This window comes from Peromyscus californicus, unplaced genomic scaffold, assembly GCF_007827085.1.
Source record: "Peromyscus californicus insignis strain IS unplaced genomic scaffold, ASM782708v3 Scaffold_2__1_contigs__length_46816999, whole genome shotgun sequence".
Taxonomy (NCBI): Eukaryota; Metazoa; Chordata; class Mammalia; order Rodentia; family Cricetidae; genus Peromyscus; species Peromyscus californicus.
Genome location: NW_026294540.1, coordinates 27,147,016 through 27,162,200, shown reverse-complemented (window position 1 = coordinate 27,162,200; position 15,185 = coordinate 27,147,016). Strand labels below are relative to the sequence as shown.

The following is a 15,185-nucleotide window of genomic DNA, read 5'->3' as shown; positions in this document are numbered from 1 at the left end:
CAAGGGTCTCCCTGATCTAAGAATCTCCTGGGAGTAGCCCTTGGTTGCATTGGTCCACTGACAGCACACTGCCTGTGCCTACTGGCGTCCACTCTGGGGCCTCTAACAAGATCACTGTCCCCTTAGAGTCCCCATTGGGGTCGATGGTCAAGGCCTCCTAGTGAGATTCTGCCGTGTCTCTAAACTCCCCCGAGTAGCCAACTCCTACCTTACCGACAAAGCCCTTCTCAGAGCCCACCCTCGGGAATGCAGCCTCACGCAGGAGGTGGGGCCTGATTTCTGAGAGTAGAGCCACCAGCAGCAGCCGCAGAGCTGGACACATGCAAATAGCCAAAGGACCCTGCTGTGGGCGGAGTCTGTTAGTGAGAAGCTACGGATGAAGAAGGACCACAGGAACCTGCCCAAGGCCCTGGAGCGGATCCAGTGTGGAGCCCTTTTACAGATGAGGGAACGAATATCATCCTGCAGTGAGCAAGAGAGGGCTCAGGCCCACGGTCTCAGTATGTAGCCCAGGCTGGCCCAAAGCCCACTTGTAGCCCAGGCTAACTTCAGATTTGCAGTAATCCTTCTGTCCTGGAATGACAGGTATGTGCCACCATGCCTGGTGTCCCCCCTCTCGTGTGTGTGTGTGTGTGTGTGTGTGTGTGTGTGTGTGTGTGTGTGTGTAGGTCAGAGGTCACGCAGAGGTCAGAGGACAGCTCTCTAGAGTCAGTCCTCCCTCCCACCTTTATTTGGGTTCTGAGGATTGAACTCAGGCTACTGGGACTGAAAGGCAAGACACCTTTACCCAGTGAGCCACCTTGCTAGTCCTGGCTGGCCTGGAAACTCACAATCCCCCTGCCTCCACCTCTCCATCTCCTACTGGACCACCACAACCGGCCATCTTATTTTTTGAGACAAGGTTTCTCAAGTTCTTAGCAAGTTTGATAAGCTAGATGACCAGTTGGGCCCAGAGGCCCCGCAGATGGGCACCACCTACATGCCTATCTTTTTTTTGTGTGTGGTCTCTGGGGATCGAACTCAGGTCCTCATGCTTGTAAGGCAGGTCCTTTACTGAGAGCATCTCCCCAGTCACCTGGGGCATTTACGATTCACAGGGATCAACAGATTGTCCGCCTGGTTATGTTCTAGGTACCAGGGATGTCCTTGGTGCCAGCTTCTCCTGCCCTGAGTATTTTGTGACCGTAATCAGGATGTGCTCAAACCTTCAGAGTCCCCTAAATTAAAGCCTGCATCTTACTGAGGGCCACTGAGGCCCAGAGCAAGGCAGATAAATCTTTGACTGGGTCCCGGAGCCAGGGGACAGGACCAGCCCCCCACCTACGCTGCTTAATAATTAGAACAAGTTAAACAAACAGGCTTTAACTGCCTGTTGGTGACATATTCCAGGGGAGCCATAAACCAACCAGATGTGGAAGGCCTGCTCAGGCTGGTGGCATGGGGTGTCCAAGCTGGCTGGGTCTCTGAGACACCCCTCTGAGGCTGGAGCGTGGGACATGCCTCACCCCCCTGTGTCTTGCAAGGGCCAAGCCACCACGCACCTGCCAAAGCAGCCGCAGCCAGAGCAGACTGGGTTGGGCCGAAAACATTTCCAGAAACAGGTCCCCATAGGCCCTAAGGTTCCTCCCTCAGCCGCCCTCGCCCCCTGCCAAGGGTCTTATTTGTTGCTCCGGACCCTGGAAACAGACCTTAGACGCCTTTAGAGGCCTCAGGAATGTGTGGTTCGCCCGGAGACCTGGAAGGACCAAGGCAGGAACTTACCACAACCCAGGTCCACTGTGGCCTTCTGGCTCTTCAAGGCGGCCCCCTGGGGTGGGGTGGGGACCTCCCAGTCTGGGCAGGGGGTGCCAAGGCTCAAGGTGAAAATCACTTTTGCAGCAACGGCCAAGTAGGGTGTGGTGGTGCATGCCTTCGATCCCAGAACTTAGGAGGTGGAGGCAGGAGGATTAGGAGGTCCAAGTCATCCTTGGCTATACAACAAGTTCAAGGCCAGCCTGGGCTATATAAAACCCTGTCTCAAAGAAAAAAAAAAAAAAGGGTCCAAAGTTGTCCCAACTGCCCTGAGGTCATGGCTGCTGGAAATCAAAGAGCCGCTGCACATACACACCATCCTGCTGCTCAGAGCCTTTAGAGTTGACGAACTCCACAAAAGGCCTCAGGGATATGGCAGAGGCTCAAGGTGGGGTCGGGATCTATAAGGGGTTCTGTAGGGAGATGATTGGGAGGTTAGGATGGACGTGAGTTTCAAGATATGGTGGGGGATAAGGAGGGTGGGTGTGGGCGTGGCTAGAGGATTGGGGAATGGGTGAAGGACGGAGGAGGATGGGGGTGGGTGGAGAGGGGAGAAGGGGTAGGTAGAGGATAATGAGGAAGCATAAGTGGGGGGTAGATGAGGAGGGGGATGGGCAGGGGTAAATGGGGGTGGGGATGGGTAGGGGATAAGGTTTGGGGGATCAGGGAACAGATGATGTATGGGCAGGGAGTGAGTAGGTGATGGTGGAGGATGCGGGGGGGGGGGGGGGGGGGGGGGGGGACACGGGACTTCAGTGTGGGATGGATGAGGGTACATGGGAGATGAGTGAAAAATGGGTAAACAGGACCGTGTGGCACAAGACAGGGCCTGGAGTGACGGACAGGTGGTTCTGGGCTCCTTTAGATTTTTATCCACCCATTTAAAGGACTTCCTTTAAATGGCCCAAGAATCCTTGGCTTTGAGAGAGGGGGGATGCGTCAGGAATCCTCTAGGGCCCCTGCTCATGCTGCAGACCCTGGTTTACTTGTACACACACACACACACACACACGCACGCACGCACGCACGCACATTCACGCACACATGCGTGCAGGCCCACCTCAAGAGGCAGGTCTCCTGGGACCCAGTGTTCCATCAGTGGCCTCCCTAAACTCCAGCGTCCGTGGCCCTTTGCTCTTCGGCTGGTCCCATCCCAGAGAGGACCCTTCCCTCTCTGCTCGGACCTCAGCTGGGCCTAACGACTGACCTGGCTCCCGTCGAGGATGAGCGGAATGCCTGCCCACATTCCGTCTCACAAGATGTTACTGGCGGCAGGCATTTGCTGAGATAGCCTCGGCCTTTGCGCTCTGCTGTACTTTTTTTTTTTTTTCTTTACCTCTGGTTCCCCTCTAGGGGAACATGTGCATCCAATCTACCAAGTTAAACAGAAACACCCCCCCCACCCCTCGCTTTTCCTTTGCAAAGTGCTGTCTGGCCTCAGCCTGGGATACTGTATACATCCTCATTCCTCTACTTGTGTTAATATTCAGTGTTTATCGCTCCATCTTTAATCTGTTTTATGTATGGGGTAACAGGGTTTTATGGAGAGGGGAGAGAGAGTCCTTGTTCCTAAAACCTGTTTATAAACCACTGATGTGGAACAGGCCAGGGGAGGGGGGGGGGGGGAGGATTGCTCTGTGAGTGTGTGTGTGTGTGTGTGTGTGTGGTACTGGGAGGGCTCCATGCAAGCCGTGTGATTCCTTCCAATAAGTCAAGTAGGGCTGGGAAGCAGGAGATGGGCTGGGTGCCATCATTCTTGCTAAGTGGATTTTCGGCTTGAGCCTGGGGGCGGAAGTGGGGGTGGGGGTGGAGGACAGAGCCCGACTCACCTGTTCTCATAATCCTACTGTAACAGACACTTAGAGCTGAGCCAGGTGGCACCTGCCTGTCATTCCTGCTACTCTGGAGCCTGAGGTGAAGAGATGCAAAGTTGTAGATCAAGCTGGGCCATAGAACGAGTTCAAGACTAGCCTGAGCAATTTAGTGAAATCTTGTCTCAAAATGCAAAGTAAAAAGAGACCAGGGACCAGGTGGTGGTGGCACACACCTTTAATTCCAGCACTGGGGAGGCAGAGGTAGGCGGATTTCTATGAGTTCGAGGGCAGCCTGGGCTACAGACTGAGTTCCAGGAAAGGCACAAAGCTACATAGAGAAACCCTGTCTCGGGAAAAAAAAATGAGAGAGAGAGAGCTGGGGAAGGAGCTTCCTGCCTAGAGCCCTCCCTCACCCTACAATAAGGAGCCAGGAATGTAGTTCAATAGTAGAGCACCTGCCTAGAATCCCCCAGTGAGGGGCTGGGGTGTGGCTCAGTGGGAGAGCACCTGCCTAGAATCCCCCAGTGAGGGGCTGGGGTGTGGCTCACTTACTGTAGTTCAATCCCCAGTATCTCAAAAACAAAACAATACAAATGGACACTTCAAACTTCATTTGCAGAGAGGCAAAGACTCCTCACCTGGACCTATAAGGCAACTAAGTCAAAGCAGCCTGGAAGCCTGGTATCCCCGTCTTTGCTCTGCATTCATGCTTTACTTGGGTCAGCTGCTACCCCTGCTCGTAGGTCCATTAGTCAGTCGGGGTATCCATCTAAAACTTGGTGCTACCTGATCTAGCTTATCACCCGTCCATAGTGAAGGGGCAGATTAGAGTCAAAGAGACACCCTACGGTCAGCATCTACAAGCTCCTCCAGAACCCACAGAGGCTCCAGTCATGCGGACCTGTAGTCATGTGGCTGGAAAGATGGCTCAGTGGTTAGGAGCACTGCCATCCCTGTAAAAGACAGAGTTCAGGTGCAAGAACTTATGCATCGTCTCCCGTAGCTCTGTCTCCAGGAGATACGATGCCCTCTTCTGGCGTCCATTGGCACCTGCACTCACATGCACACACACACACACACACACACACACACACACACACACACACACAGTCATACACACAGACACATAATGGAAAATAAAATAAATCTTAAAAAAAAAAAAAAAACCCTAAACCTACAGTCACCTTGAATTCCAGAAAGAGCAGGACAAAGCCCCTCCCCGAGTCCACACGAACAGTTACCCATGCAGAGGAGGCTGCAGCCAGGAGCTGAAGAAGCTCACTTCTGAGAACTGACCTGTCCCCACAAGCAACAACGTAGACATGGCTCTCCCTCCCTTCCTCTTTAGCCAAGAGCTCGTGTCGGTACCAGAGATGGACTTAGGGTCACGTGACCCCTTTGTCGGCTCCTCTTCCCGGGGTGCACTGGCCAAATCCCCTCTCTGCTTTTCATTATCACCCACTTTCTTTTTGCATCTTAGTCTGCTATTTTTGTTTTGTTTTATTATTTCGGTGCATGTGTATGTGCGTGACAGAGGCCAGAAGGACAGAAGACAGCAAATGTCTACTCTCTTGAGAGCGGGTCCCTCACTGAACCTGGAGTTCCCTGTTTTCCTGCCTGAGCTGGCAGCCAGCAAAGCCCCAGCCATCCTCCTGTCTGTGCTCCCCACAAGAGTTCCGGGGATTTGAACTCAGATCCTCATGCTTGCACAGTGGGTGCCGTCCCCACCGAGCCACTTCCCCAGCCTTTACTTTTTTTGAGATAGAGGCTTATGTATCCCAGGTTGGCCTTGAACTTTTGATCCTCCTGCCTCCACCTCTGGAGGGTTGGGATTATAAGTGTGCACCACAACACGCTGTTTATGCGAGTGGGACACCAGGCAGGTGCCTGGCTTAGCTTGCGCAGACTCAGAGAACCAGAGCCTTACACCAGGACTGCCCACACCCCTCCGGAGGGGGCAGCGACCCAGCAAGGCCACTCGCTCAGGGTTTCAGCCTCTCAGCGGCCTGTGGCCAAGGCCCTGTCACCCACGTGGGCGCAGCTCTTGAGTCAACCGGCAAAGCCCCCCCCCCCCCCCCCCCGAGTCTCCCGCCATGTGTTTCTCCAGAAGGAGGTTCCTACAAATCTGGGCTTTGAACTGGTTGAATAAAAGGGAGCGACTGAGAGATGAGCCTTGAGGTCTCAGGCAATCAAAGCTCTCCAGAGCAGCTTTGAACTGTCTATTTCCACATTAAAGAGCTTTGGTCTAGGGAGACAGACGTAAACAGACAATTAAAGTCCAGAAGTAGTGAGGGCCTAGGGGAGCTTCGTGACTGGTGGCTGTGTGTGTGTGTGTGTGTGTGTGTGTGTGTGTGAGAGAGAGAGAGAGAGAGAGAGAGAGAGAGAGAGAGAGAGAGAGAGAGAGAGAGAGGGAGAGGGAGAGAGAGAGAGTGTTCCTGCATTTACGCCTGTGTGGGTCTCAACACGTATCAACCACCATTAGACCTCCCATTAGACACCATAGTCTTCAGCATGCCCTCCTTGACTGTCCCTACCCAGCCTGACTCACGCACAGCAAGATGTAAGTAGAGGGCGGGCCTCAAGGATAAGGCTCTGACGGATGGATAGAAGTTTTCCAGGCAAAATCATTAGAAACTTCTCACCCGGCTGTAACTAGAGGCTACCCTCGTTGCCAGGCTTCCCTTTCCTGGGGGTTCTATACTATACCTCATTTTGATTCTCCTTTCTTTCTCTCTCTCTCTCCCTTTTTTTTTTTCCAGAATGTATGAATTGTACCCGACTTAGCGACATGAGTGAGCGCCTGACCACGCTGGAGGCCAAGGTGAGATGGTGGCCTGGGGAGCTGACAGTGAGTGGGGGTTGGAGGGATGTGCTGGATGTGACTAGAGGAAGGCCCTTCCCAAGGAACCCGGCTAGCCTGAGCAGACTGGCCTCAGGCGTTGAGAACGGCAGAGGCCTGGCGGCTCTGGGTGGCCTCAGTTGGAGCAGCCTCCTAAGACAGGAAGAGAATAAGGTCTCGGGGAGTCGATGTCCCTCCCGAGGTACTGTCCCCAGTTCCCACTGCTCTTCCCAGCTGAGAGGACCTGCTTGGGACTGGCACAGGGGAATTGATGGGGAAAGCCATGGGGGACGGACTGTCAGCCCGAGGGGCAAGTCCTCAGCGGGTGTCCCGGGGACAGGCAACCCTGTGCATCAGACACACGTGTCTGGGTCCCTGCACAGGCCTCGGGCTTCCACACTGTGGTCCCTCTAGGGAGTGTGTTGTGTAACAAGACCTTTCCTGGGGAAACACAGCGCGCGTGTCTACTCACCCTAGAAATGGAGCCCAGACCGATTACCAGCAAAGTCCACCGGGATGACCCACTGAGTTTGGTTGGGGTTACTCACAGAAACATGGGTGAAGGGTCACTTTATGGGAAGAGAAATGGCTCAGAGACAGCTGCATCACCCCAGCCCACCCCAGCATGGGTGACAGTTCACACAGCCGGGAGCCGGGAGCACACTGCCCTTTCCAGGCGATAGGAGTCTGCCTTATGGTTCCGCTTGGGGGCGCTGTGGAACAAACGCTCAGGTCCGCCGACCCGGAGCTTACAAGCCCAGCCACTGCTCTGGTTCCCCACTGGGTGAGGTTTCTTCGGAGTCAATCCTGCTCTTGCATGGCTGTCCTGCTTTCATCCTGCAATACATTCATTGCCTCTCTGGCCAGAAAGCAGGGGGCAAGATCAAAGGTGCCTATGGCATGCCCGTGGTAGGGCCATGCTCTGTTCCCACCACGCCCAGAGGGCTGGGTGATGAGCAAGGCGGGCGGCCGGGGGGGGGGGGGGGGGGGGGGGGGCGTGTGCCCTGCTGAGGCCACAGAGCCTTTTGAAGGCATAGGAACTTCTGTAGTGGCCTGGCTGTCTAGACAGAGCCAGCAGGGTTAGGCGGGACTCACCTGAGCTCGAGAGAGAGAGAGAGAGAGAGAGAGAGAGAGAGAGAGAGAGAGAGAGAGAACTCTCTCCAGGGAGCTGGAGAGGGAGGACTAGCCAGGAGAGAGCAGAAAGCATGGGTGCCTGGAGCCAGCCCCAAGTTTCCATTTGTATAATTTGTCAAGGAGTCAAATTCACAGACTGTGGACCTGGGAGACGGCGCAGTCAGTAAAACACGTGCCTTTGCGAGCATGAGGACCCGGGTTCAATTCCCAGCACCCAGGTGAAAAAGTTAGGCATGGTGTACACTTTCGACCCCCAGTGCTGGGAGGTGGAGGCAGGAGGCTCCTGGGGGCTGGCTGGCCAGCTGACCCAGCTTACTTGGTGAGCCCCAGGGCCCAACGAGAGACTCTGTCTCAAAAAGCAAGGTGGGCAGGGCCTGAGGACCATCTGAGATCATCCTCTGACCTCCACACAAATGTGTACACACATGCATGTGTACCCCCACATGCACCCACATACATGTGCGCACACAAATAGGAGTGTTGAGCACACTCGGGAAACAAAGAGTATGGAAGACTCTCCTGACCCTAGCCCAGTCATCCCAGCACCCAGAAGGCTGAGGCAGGAGGATTGTGAGTCTGAGGCTAGCCTGAGCTACATAGCAAGACGCTGTCTTAAAAAAAAAAAAAAGGAGGAGAGAAAGAGAGGGAGAGAGGAGGAGGAATTGGAGGAAGAGGAGGAGGAGGAGGAGGAGGAGGAGGAAGAGGAGGAGGAGGAGAAGAAGAAGAAGAAGAAGAAGAAGAAGAAGAAGAAGAAGAAGAAGAAGAAGAAGAAGAAGAAGAAGAAGAGCCAGTGAGTTGGTTCAGTGGGTAAGGGTGCTTGCTGCCAAGCCTGATGACCTGAGTTCAATTCCCAGCATCCACATGGTAAAGGAAAAGAACCAACTCTTGCAAGTTGTCCTCTGACTGTTGCTAGAGTTTTCCTGCCTGGCCCACAGTCAGGACAAATCTCTCTCACCCGCCAGTCCCACAGCCGCTCAGACCCAACCAAGTAAACACAGAGACTTATATTGGTTACAAACTGTATGGCCGTGGCAGGCTTCTTGCTAACTGTTCTTACAGCTTAAATTAATCCATTTCCATTAATCTATACCTTGCCACGTGGCTCGTGGCTTACCGGCATCTTCACATGCGGCTTGTCCTGATGGCGGCTGGCAGTGTCTCCCTCACCCAGCTTCCTGTTCTCTCAATTCTCCTCTCTGTTAGTCCCGCCTTACTTCCTGCCTGGCCACTGACCAATCAGTGATTTATTCATTGACCAATCAGCAACACATTTGACATACAGACCATCCCACAGCATCTGACCACAGGTACACCACTGTGTACACACCTTGTACACACACACACACACACACACACACACACTCACATAACAAAAAAAAGTTAAGGGCAGGCTGTGGGTGGTATTATGCAGAACCTAGGATATTCAAGGCTCCAGGACATGCACAGCTTTCTGAGATCAAACCCCTGTGTGAGCAGGCAGGGTCTCCCAGCCCAGGCCAGCCTCTGTTCCCTCTGGAGTCAAGATCTCTGGAGGTGGGGGGAAGGTGAGGGATGGAAGGCTTCCCCAGCCAGGGCCAGGGCAACCTTGGAAAGGATGGATAGGAGGCTGGGGATGAGGCTGGGACAAACTTCTACCCCCGAGGTTTCAGAGCAGGGGAGGAGAGTCGGCTGATGGGCATTTTCCAAAGCCGTGGTAGGGTTTGGCACAGAGGAAAAACTGACGGCTTGGCTTGGCTCTGGTTCAGTATTCTGGGTGTTAAAAGTCACAGCTTTTGGGGGCCAGCGGCCTCCCTCGTACCTGGCTCTCATGCATGCCCTCTGGCTGGGAGCAATTCCTCTCCTGTCTCCCCACTCCTGACAGCCCCTGCCCATAGGGTCTCAACAGTGCAAGCGGCAGCCGCTGGAGGCGGGCCCCCCTCTGTCCTTCGGGCTGGCAGAGGGATCTCAGCGCATCATGAAAGGGCCAGCTACAAGATGGGGTGGAGCATCCAGAAGCTTGGGCCGCGGGATCCAGGGAGGCAGCTTGAAGCTGGGGAGCATGGGGCCCATCCTGGGGCAGAGCCCAGCTCCTCGGCCCAGGTTGCTTCAAACAGGCACCTGAGTGCTCAGGTAGGGGCTGAGGACTCCTGGTTCACCTCCAATGTCGTTTTCAGGCTGCCTGTTCAGTGCCCATGTGTCTCCTGGCCTGGGGTTCAGTCCCTGGTACTATAAAGGCAAAGGGGGGGGGGGCAATTGAAGCAGTCTGCCTAAGAGCCACAGTTATGCAGAATCCTGGAGACTGTGTGGTGCATGAAGTTGGAAGGGACAACCCTAGTCACCAGGAGTGAGCCAACTTATACCCTGAGTATGTCTGTTCAAACGGAAGTCCAGGAGTTGATGGTCTGGGGATTTGTTCAGTGACTAAAGAACCCAGGACGGCCATTGACTCTCCCCCTCCGCCTCCCCAGTGAATCCGTTTCTGAGCTCCCGCGGGATGCCTCAGGTTACAAAGTGGCTGCCGCAGCTCAAGGCATCCCATCCCCACACCATAGCAATAATGTAGAAAAAAGCAAAGGTGAGACAGAGTGCCCCCAACAAACTCATCGCATCCCACGGGTCAGCACTGGGCTGTGGAATCACCCAGGGGTCACCAGCCAGGAAGTCACACCCGAGCAAGCAGAAAGAGACTGTCATAATTGACGGCTAATGGTGTTTCCCTCTCTGGGCCACACTCAAGAGCAAGGTATGAAGGGACAGTTGAGGGACAGGTGGCCGGTTAGGGTGTGGCTCCTCTCATCCTGGGCAGGGTGATGGGCAAGAGGCCAGCAGGGCCCCGGCTCCTCTTCCGTATTCCGTCCTCTCTTTTTCCCATTCCCGCTCCACAACCCACAAGGACTGGGAGGGAACCCCAAGGAGTGAAAGTTACACAGTCCCAGCATTCGGGTCTCTGATGGAGGAGGGTGGGGCCCTGGCTGTGATGACGCCATCGGGTCACTGTCTCAGAAGATCGGTAGTCTGGCTCTCTCTCTCTCTCCTTTCTTTCTGTCTCTCTCTCTCCCTCCTCCCTCCCTGCCTCCCTCTCTCTCTTCTATCTTTACTTTTTCTTGATGGACTGATGCGCATGCTCCTGAGTGCAGGTACGCATGCCACAGTGTGTGTGTGTGTGTGTGTGTGTGTGTGTGTGTGTGTGTGTGTGTGTGTGTGTGTGCAAGCAGAGGACAACTTGCAGAAGTCGCTTCTCTCTTTCCACCACGTGGATCTTGGGGGTCAAACGCAGGTCGGCAGGCTTCGCTGCAAGCGCCTTTGCCCCCCCCGGAGCCCTCCCACCAGCCCATGGTCTGCCTTTCTTGGACTGTGTTCCGTGTCAGACCTGTTAAGCCCAGTCGGGGCGCAGATGGAATTTCTTCCCCCCGGGAGGTCAGCCCTGCCAAGCCAGGAGTGCGGGGGCTCAGGCTGAGGCCGGGGCAACTCTGCCTGGGTTCACCGGCTCTGTGGGCCGTGGTGAACGTATCCAGAAAGAGTCAGCCAAGCATTTCGTGCCGAGGTAAAGAGCTGGTGGCAGTTCCCTTTGAAGACGCCCGGAATTTAGCAGGAAAAAGCATCAGGGTCAGTCCTCCTCGACATACGGTGGACACGTCTTCCTGGGGCCCTCTGGCTTGCTGTTTGTCCTGGTCCCCCCGTCTCTCCATCCCCCCCAATACATTCTCATCCTCTCACATGACCCTGCTTCAGTTTCATGTACCTGAGACTGTCCCCTTGCTCATCTCTAGGGCCCTGGGGGATGCTGGGATATAGTGCACCCCAATTACTTGTCAACGGCACCCTGGGCCTGCCCTTGTTTGATGGACAACTTTGTGTTCTCAGTAGCCAGGCAAAAATCCCCCTTGGGGCTTCAGGCTACGAGGTTCCTGTCACCCCGTGTTCATGTCCACTGCCCCGAGTCACTTGTCTCATGTCACACACACACACACACACACATTCCTTCCGTTACTCCCCCCTCACCTCTGCAGCACAGAGTTCTGGGACGCCCCCAGGCTCAAGCAGGAGTCAGAACTTTCCCTTTGTCGTGAGGGTTATGGGGCGGCGGGGGGTGGGGGGTTGGGGCGGCGGGGGGTGGGGGGATGGGGCGGCGGGGGGGGGGGGATGGGGCGGCGGGGGTGGTGGGGGGATGGGGAGGCGGGGGTCGGGGGTTGGGGAGGTGGGGGTGGGGGGATGGGGAGGCGGGGGTGGGGGGATGGGGCGGCGGGGGGTGGGGGGATGGGGCGGCGGGGGTGGGGGGGATGGGGCGGCGGGGGTGGGGGGATGGGGCGGCGGGGGTGGGGGGATGGGGCGGCGGGGGTGGGGGGATGGGGCGGCGGGGGGTGGGGGGATGGGGCGGCGGGGGGTGGGGGGATGGGACGTCGGGGGTGGGGGGATGGGGCGGCGGGGGTGGGGGGATGGGGAGGCGGGGGGTGGGGGGATGGGGCGGCGGGGGTGGGGGGATGGGGCGGCGGGGGGTGGGGGGATGGGGCGGCGGGGGTGGGGGGATGGGGAGGCGGGGGTGGGGGGATGGGGCGGCGGGGGGTCGGGGGATGGGGCGGCGGGGGGTCGGGGGTTGGGATCAGGAGATCCAAGGCCTTGGTCTGACCAGTTGCTTGCTGGGTGACCTCAAAGGAGTTAAGCTCAGTCTCTGGGCCTCTGTTTCCGGTTCATGTGTGAGGAGGAGGAGGAGGATGCACAGGCTTTTCCTGGCTCAGGGATCAAAGAGAGTGGCGTGGAGGAATGGTCCTGGCGCCGGGTGGAGAGGGGTCCCAGGTAGCCGGCCTGGAAAGGCACAACTCCCGTGAAACCTCAGGCTAGCCGAAGCCCCAGTGAGCTGTTTGTCCCTTTGATTGTCGGCATCAGTGGGAGTAACAGGGTTCCCAGGTGTACCCCTCTGCCCTAGGTTGGACCCACCAGACTCCAGACTAGACCACCCCAGCCCTGGTTGCCCTGTGTCTAGCTCAGGCACACAGCGCCCTCTGCTGGAAATTTCAGAAACAGCTAGGAGTCACTAGGTTTGGGACATTTTAATTTTAATTTTTATTATTACTATTATTATTATTATTATTTTAATCAGCACATAAAAGGGCTGGAGAAATAGCTCAGAAGTTAAGAGCACTTGGTGCTCTTTCTGAGGACCCAGGTTTGGATCCCGGCACCCACATGATGGCTCACAGCCTTCCATAACTCCAGTAACAGGGGATCTGATACCCTGTTGTGACCTCCGTGGGCACCAGGCAAACACATGGCGCACAGACATACATGCAGGAAAAATATTCACATACATAAAATAAAAATAACCCTTTAAAAGTCAGCACTAAAGTTATGGGTTTTATGATGGCGTTTTCATATGTTACTTGAAAACGTGAATTAAGGGAAATAGTTTCAGACGTAGGCTCCCAGTCTTTGCCATCTTCGACCCCTGCCTTCTTTGAGGGGAGAGGGAAAGGCAGAGGGTACTGAGGAGTCACTGTCTCTTTTTAGTTTTGCTAGGTGGGTACCAAGGGCCATGGACCAAGACAGGCCACGTGTATCTTACTTCTTTCATATCTATCCACCCACCCACCCATCCACTCCTCACATCCACCTACCTTCCTATCTACTCACCCACCTTTCCATTCACTCACCCATCTCCCCATCTGTGCATCCACCCGCTCACCCGTCCATCCACCCACCCGCGCACCCGTCCATCCATCCACCCCACCCACCCGCTCACCTGTCCATCCACCCACCCATCCACCCACCCGCTCACCTGTCCGTCCATCCACCCATCCATCCACCCATCCATCCACCCACCCACTCATCCACCCACCTGCTCACCCGTCCATCCACCCACCCGTCTGTATAACCACCCATCCATCCACCCATCCATCCACCCACCCACTCATCCACCCACCCGCTCACCCGTCCATCCACCCACCCGTCCGTATAACCACCCATCCTCCACCCATCTCTCTGTCCATCATTCATCCATAACCATTCCCCGGTAAAGGAATCTGAGCACCACAAAGAGAGGGAGCAGAGCACCCGCCTCACAGTCCCTCTGTGTCAGGGAAGGGAGAGCCTGGTTGTCGCTCAGTCACAGTGACGAGTGGCTGTGGAATGACTGGAGGGTCCAGAAAGTGCTGCCTGAGAGTCATAAAGACTGTGATGTGGGAGGAGAGAGGATGGACGGGGATGTACCTACCAAAGGATGCTGAGAGGCAGAACCCGCCATGAGCAGCTCGGTCTCAGGGACCATCAGGGTCATGTGTCCCTGCATACCCATGTTCCTGTCCCGTTTCAACAACAACAACAACAACACACACACACACACACACACACACACACACACACACACACACACACACACACAAATGTCTCATGTAGCCCAGGCTGGCCATGAACTCCTATGTATCCCAGGCTGACCTTGAATTCTTTTTTTTTTTTTTTTTGTTTTTGTTTTTGTTTTTGAGACAGGGTTTCTCTGTGTAGCTTTGGTGCCTTTCCTGGAACTCACTTGGTAGTCCAGGCTGGCCTCGAACTCACAGAGATCCGCCTGGCTCTGCCTCCCGAGTGCTGGGATTAAAGGCGTGCGCCACCACCGCCCGGCCTGATCTTGAATTCTTAAATGCCTAATCTTCCTGTCACCATCTCCCAAATACTGGGGACCTGGGTGTGCCCATCATGCCCAGCTTTCTTTTCATTTTTGTTAATTTTTTTCAAAAAAAAATTATTCTTTGTGGATATGGGGTTAGGGGCATGCACATGCCACAGTGCACATTTGAAGGCCAGAGGACAAGCAGGACCATGTGGGTCTCAGGGACTGAACTCAGGTCATCAGGTTTGGCGGCAAGCACCTTTACCTGCTCAGCCATGTTGCCAGCCCACGCTTTATACCAAGTTGTCTAAAAGCGTGTGCTGTATTTTTTCATGTATTTTTAATTGTATTCAACTCAGAGAGAGAGACAGAGGCAGAGACATATGCACACATATACAGAGAGAGAGAGAGAGAGAGAGAGAGAGAGAGAGAGAGAGAGAGAGAGAGAGAGCCTGAGTGTGAGAGAAAATATACAGTATTTGTCTTTCTTTGTTTTATTTTGCATAACCTAATGCTGTCTCTGCAAATGGCACTCTTCTTGATGATTGAATAATACTCCCTTGTGTATCGAGACCCCATTTTTTTGCCTGTTATCTATCCCCGTCCTTGCTGGCCAGGGCCTGAATTCCTCCCTTCTCTGGCTAGGTCCTCTTGCTGGAGGCAGCTGAGCAGCCTTCAGGCCCAGACAATGACCTGCCACCCCCGCAGAGCACCCCATCAACCTGGAATGAGGACTTCCTGCCAGATGCCATTCCCATTGCCCACCCAGGGCCCCGAAGGAGAAGACCCACAGGTCCAGCTGGTGAGCAGGGCCCACAGGGGAGGAACTGGGCCAGGGAATGAGGTCAGAGTGGGTGCCACGCCCTGGCCTCCTGGGTCTGATTTGCTCATGTAATGTGTTGAAACTTGAACTCATGACTAAAAAATACGGTGGATTAAGCATCACACCAGTATTTCACACTCTTCTTTAGAATGGTGAAGATCTGGCCAGGACTGGTGGCATAGGTCTGTGATCCCAGCTACCTGG

General features: G+C 55.1%; 1 protein-coding gene across 3 annotated transcripts in view; it reads left to right on the top strand.

Annotated features, from left to right (window-relative positions):
- The window catches only part of Col26a1 (collagen type XXVI alpha 1 chain), a 146,979-nt gene that overhangs the window by 115,399 nt on the left and 16,395 nt on the right, over positions 1-15,185 (top strand). For 2 of the 3 annotated variants that reach the window (XM_052754030.1, XM_052754032.1), the window contains exons 4-5: positions 6,365-6,426; positions 14,804-14,960. In XM_052754030.1, the coding sequence (XP_052609990.1) occupies positions 6,365-6,426; positions 14,804-14,960 (219 nt within the window). Of the gene's footprint in view, positions 1-6,364; positions 6,427-10,780; positions 11,164-14,803; positions 14,961-15,185 lie in introns of those variants that run through there. The other variant, XM_052754033.1, reaches the window with a different exon arrangement.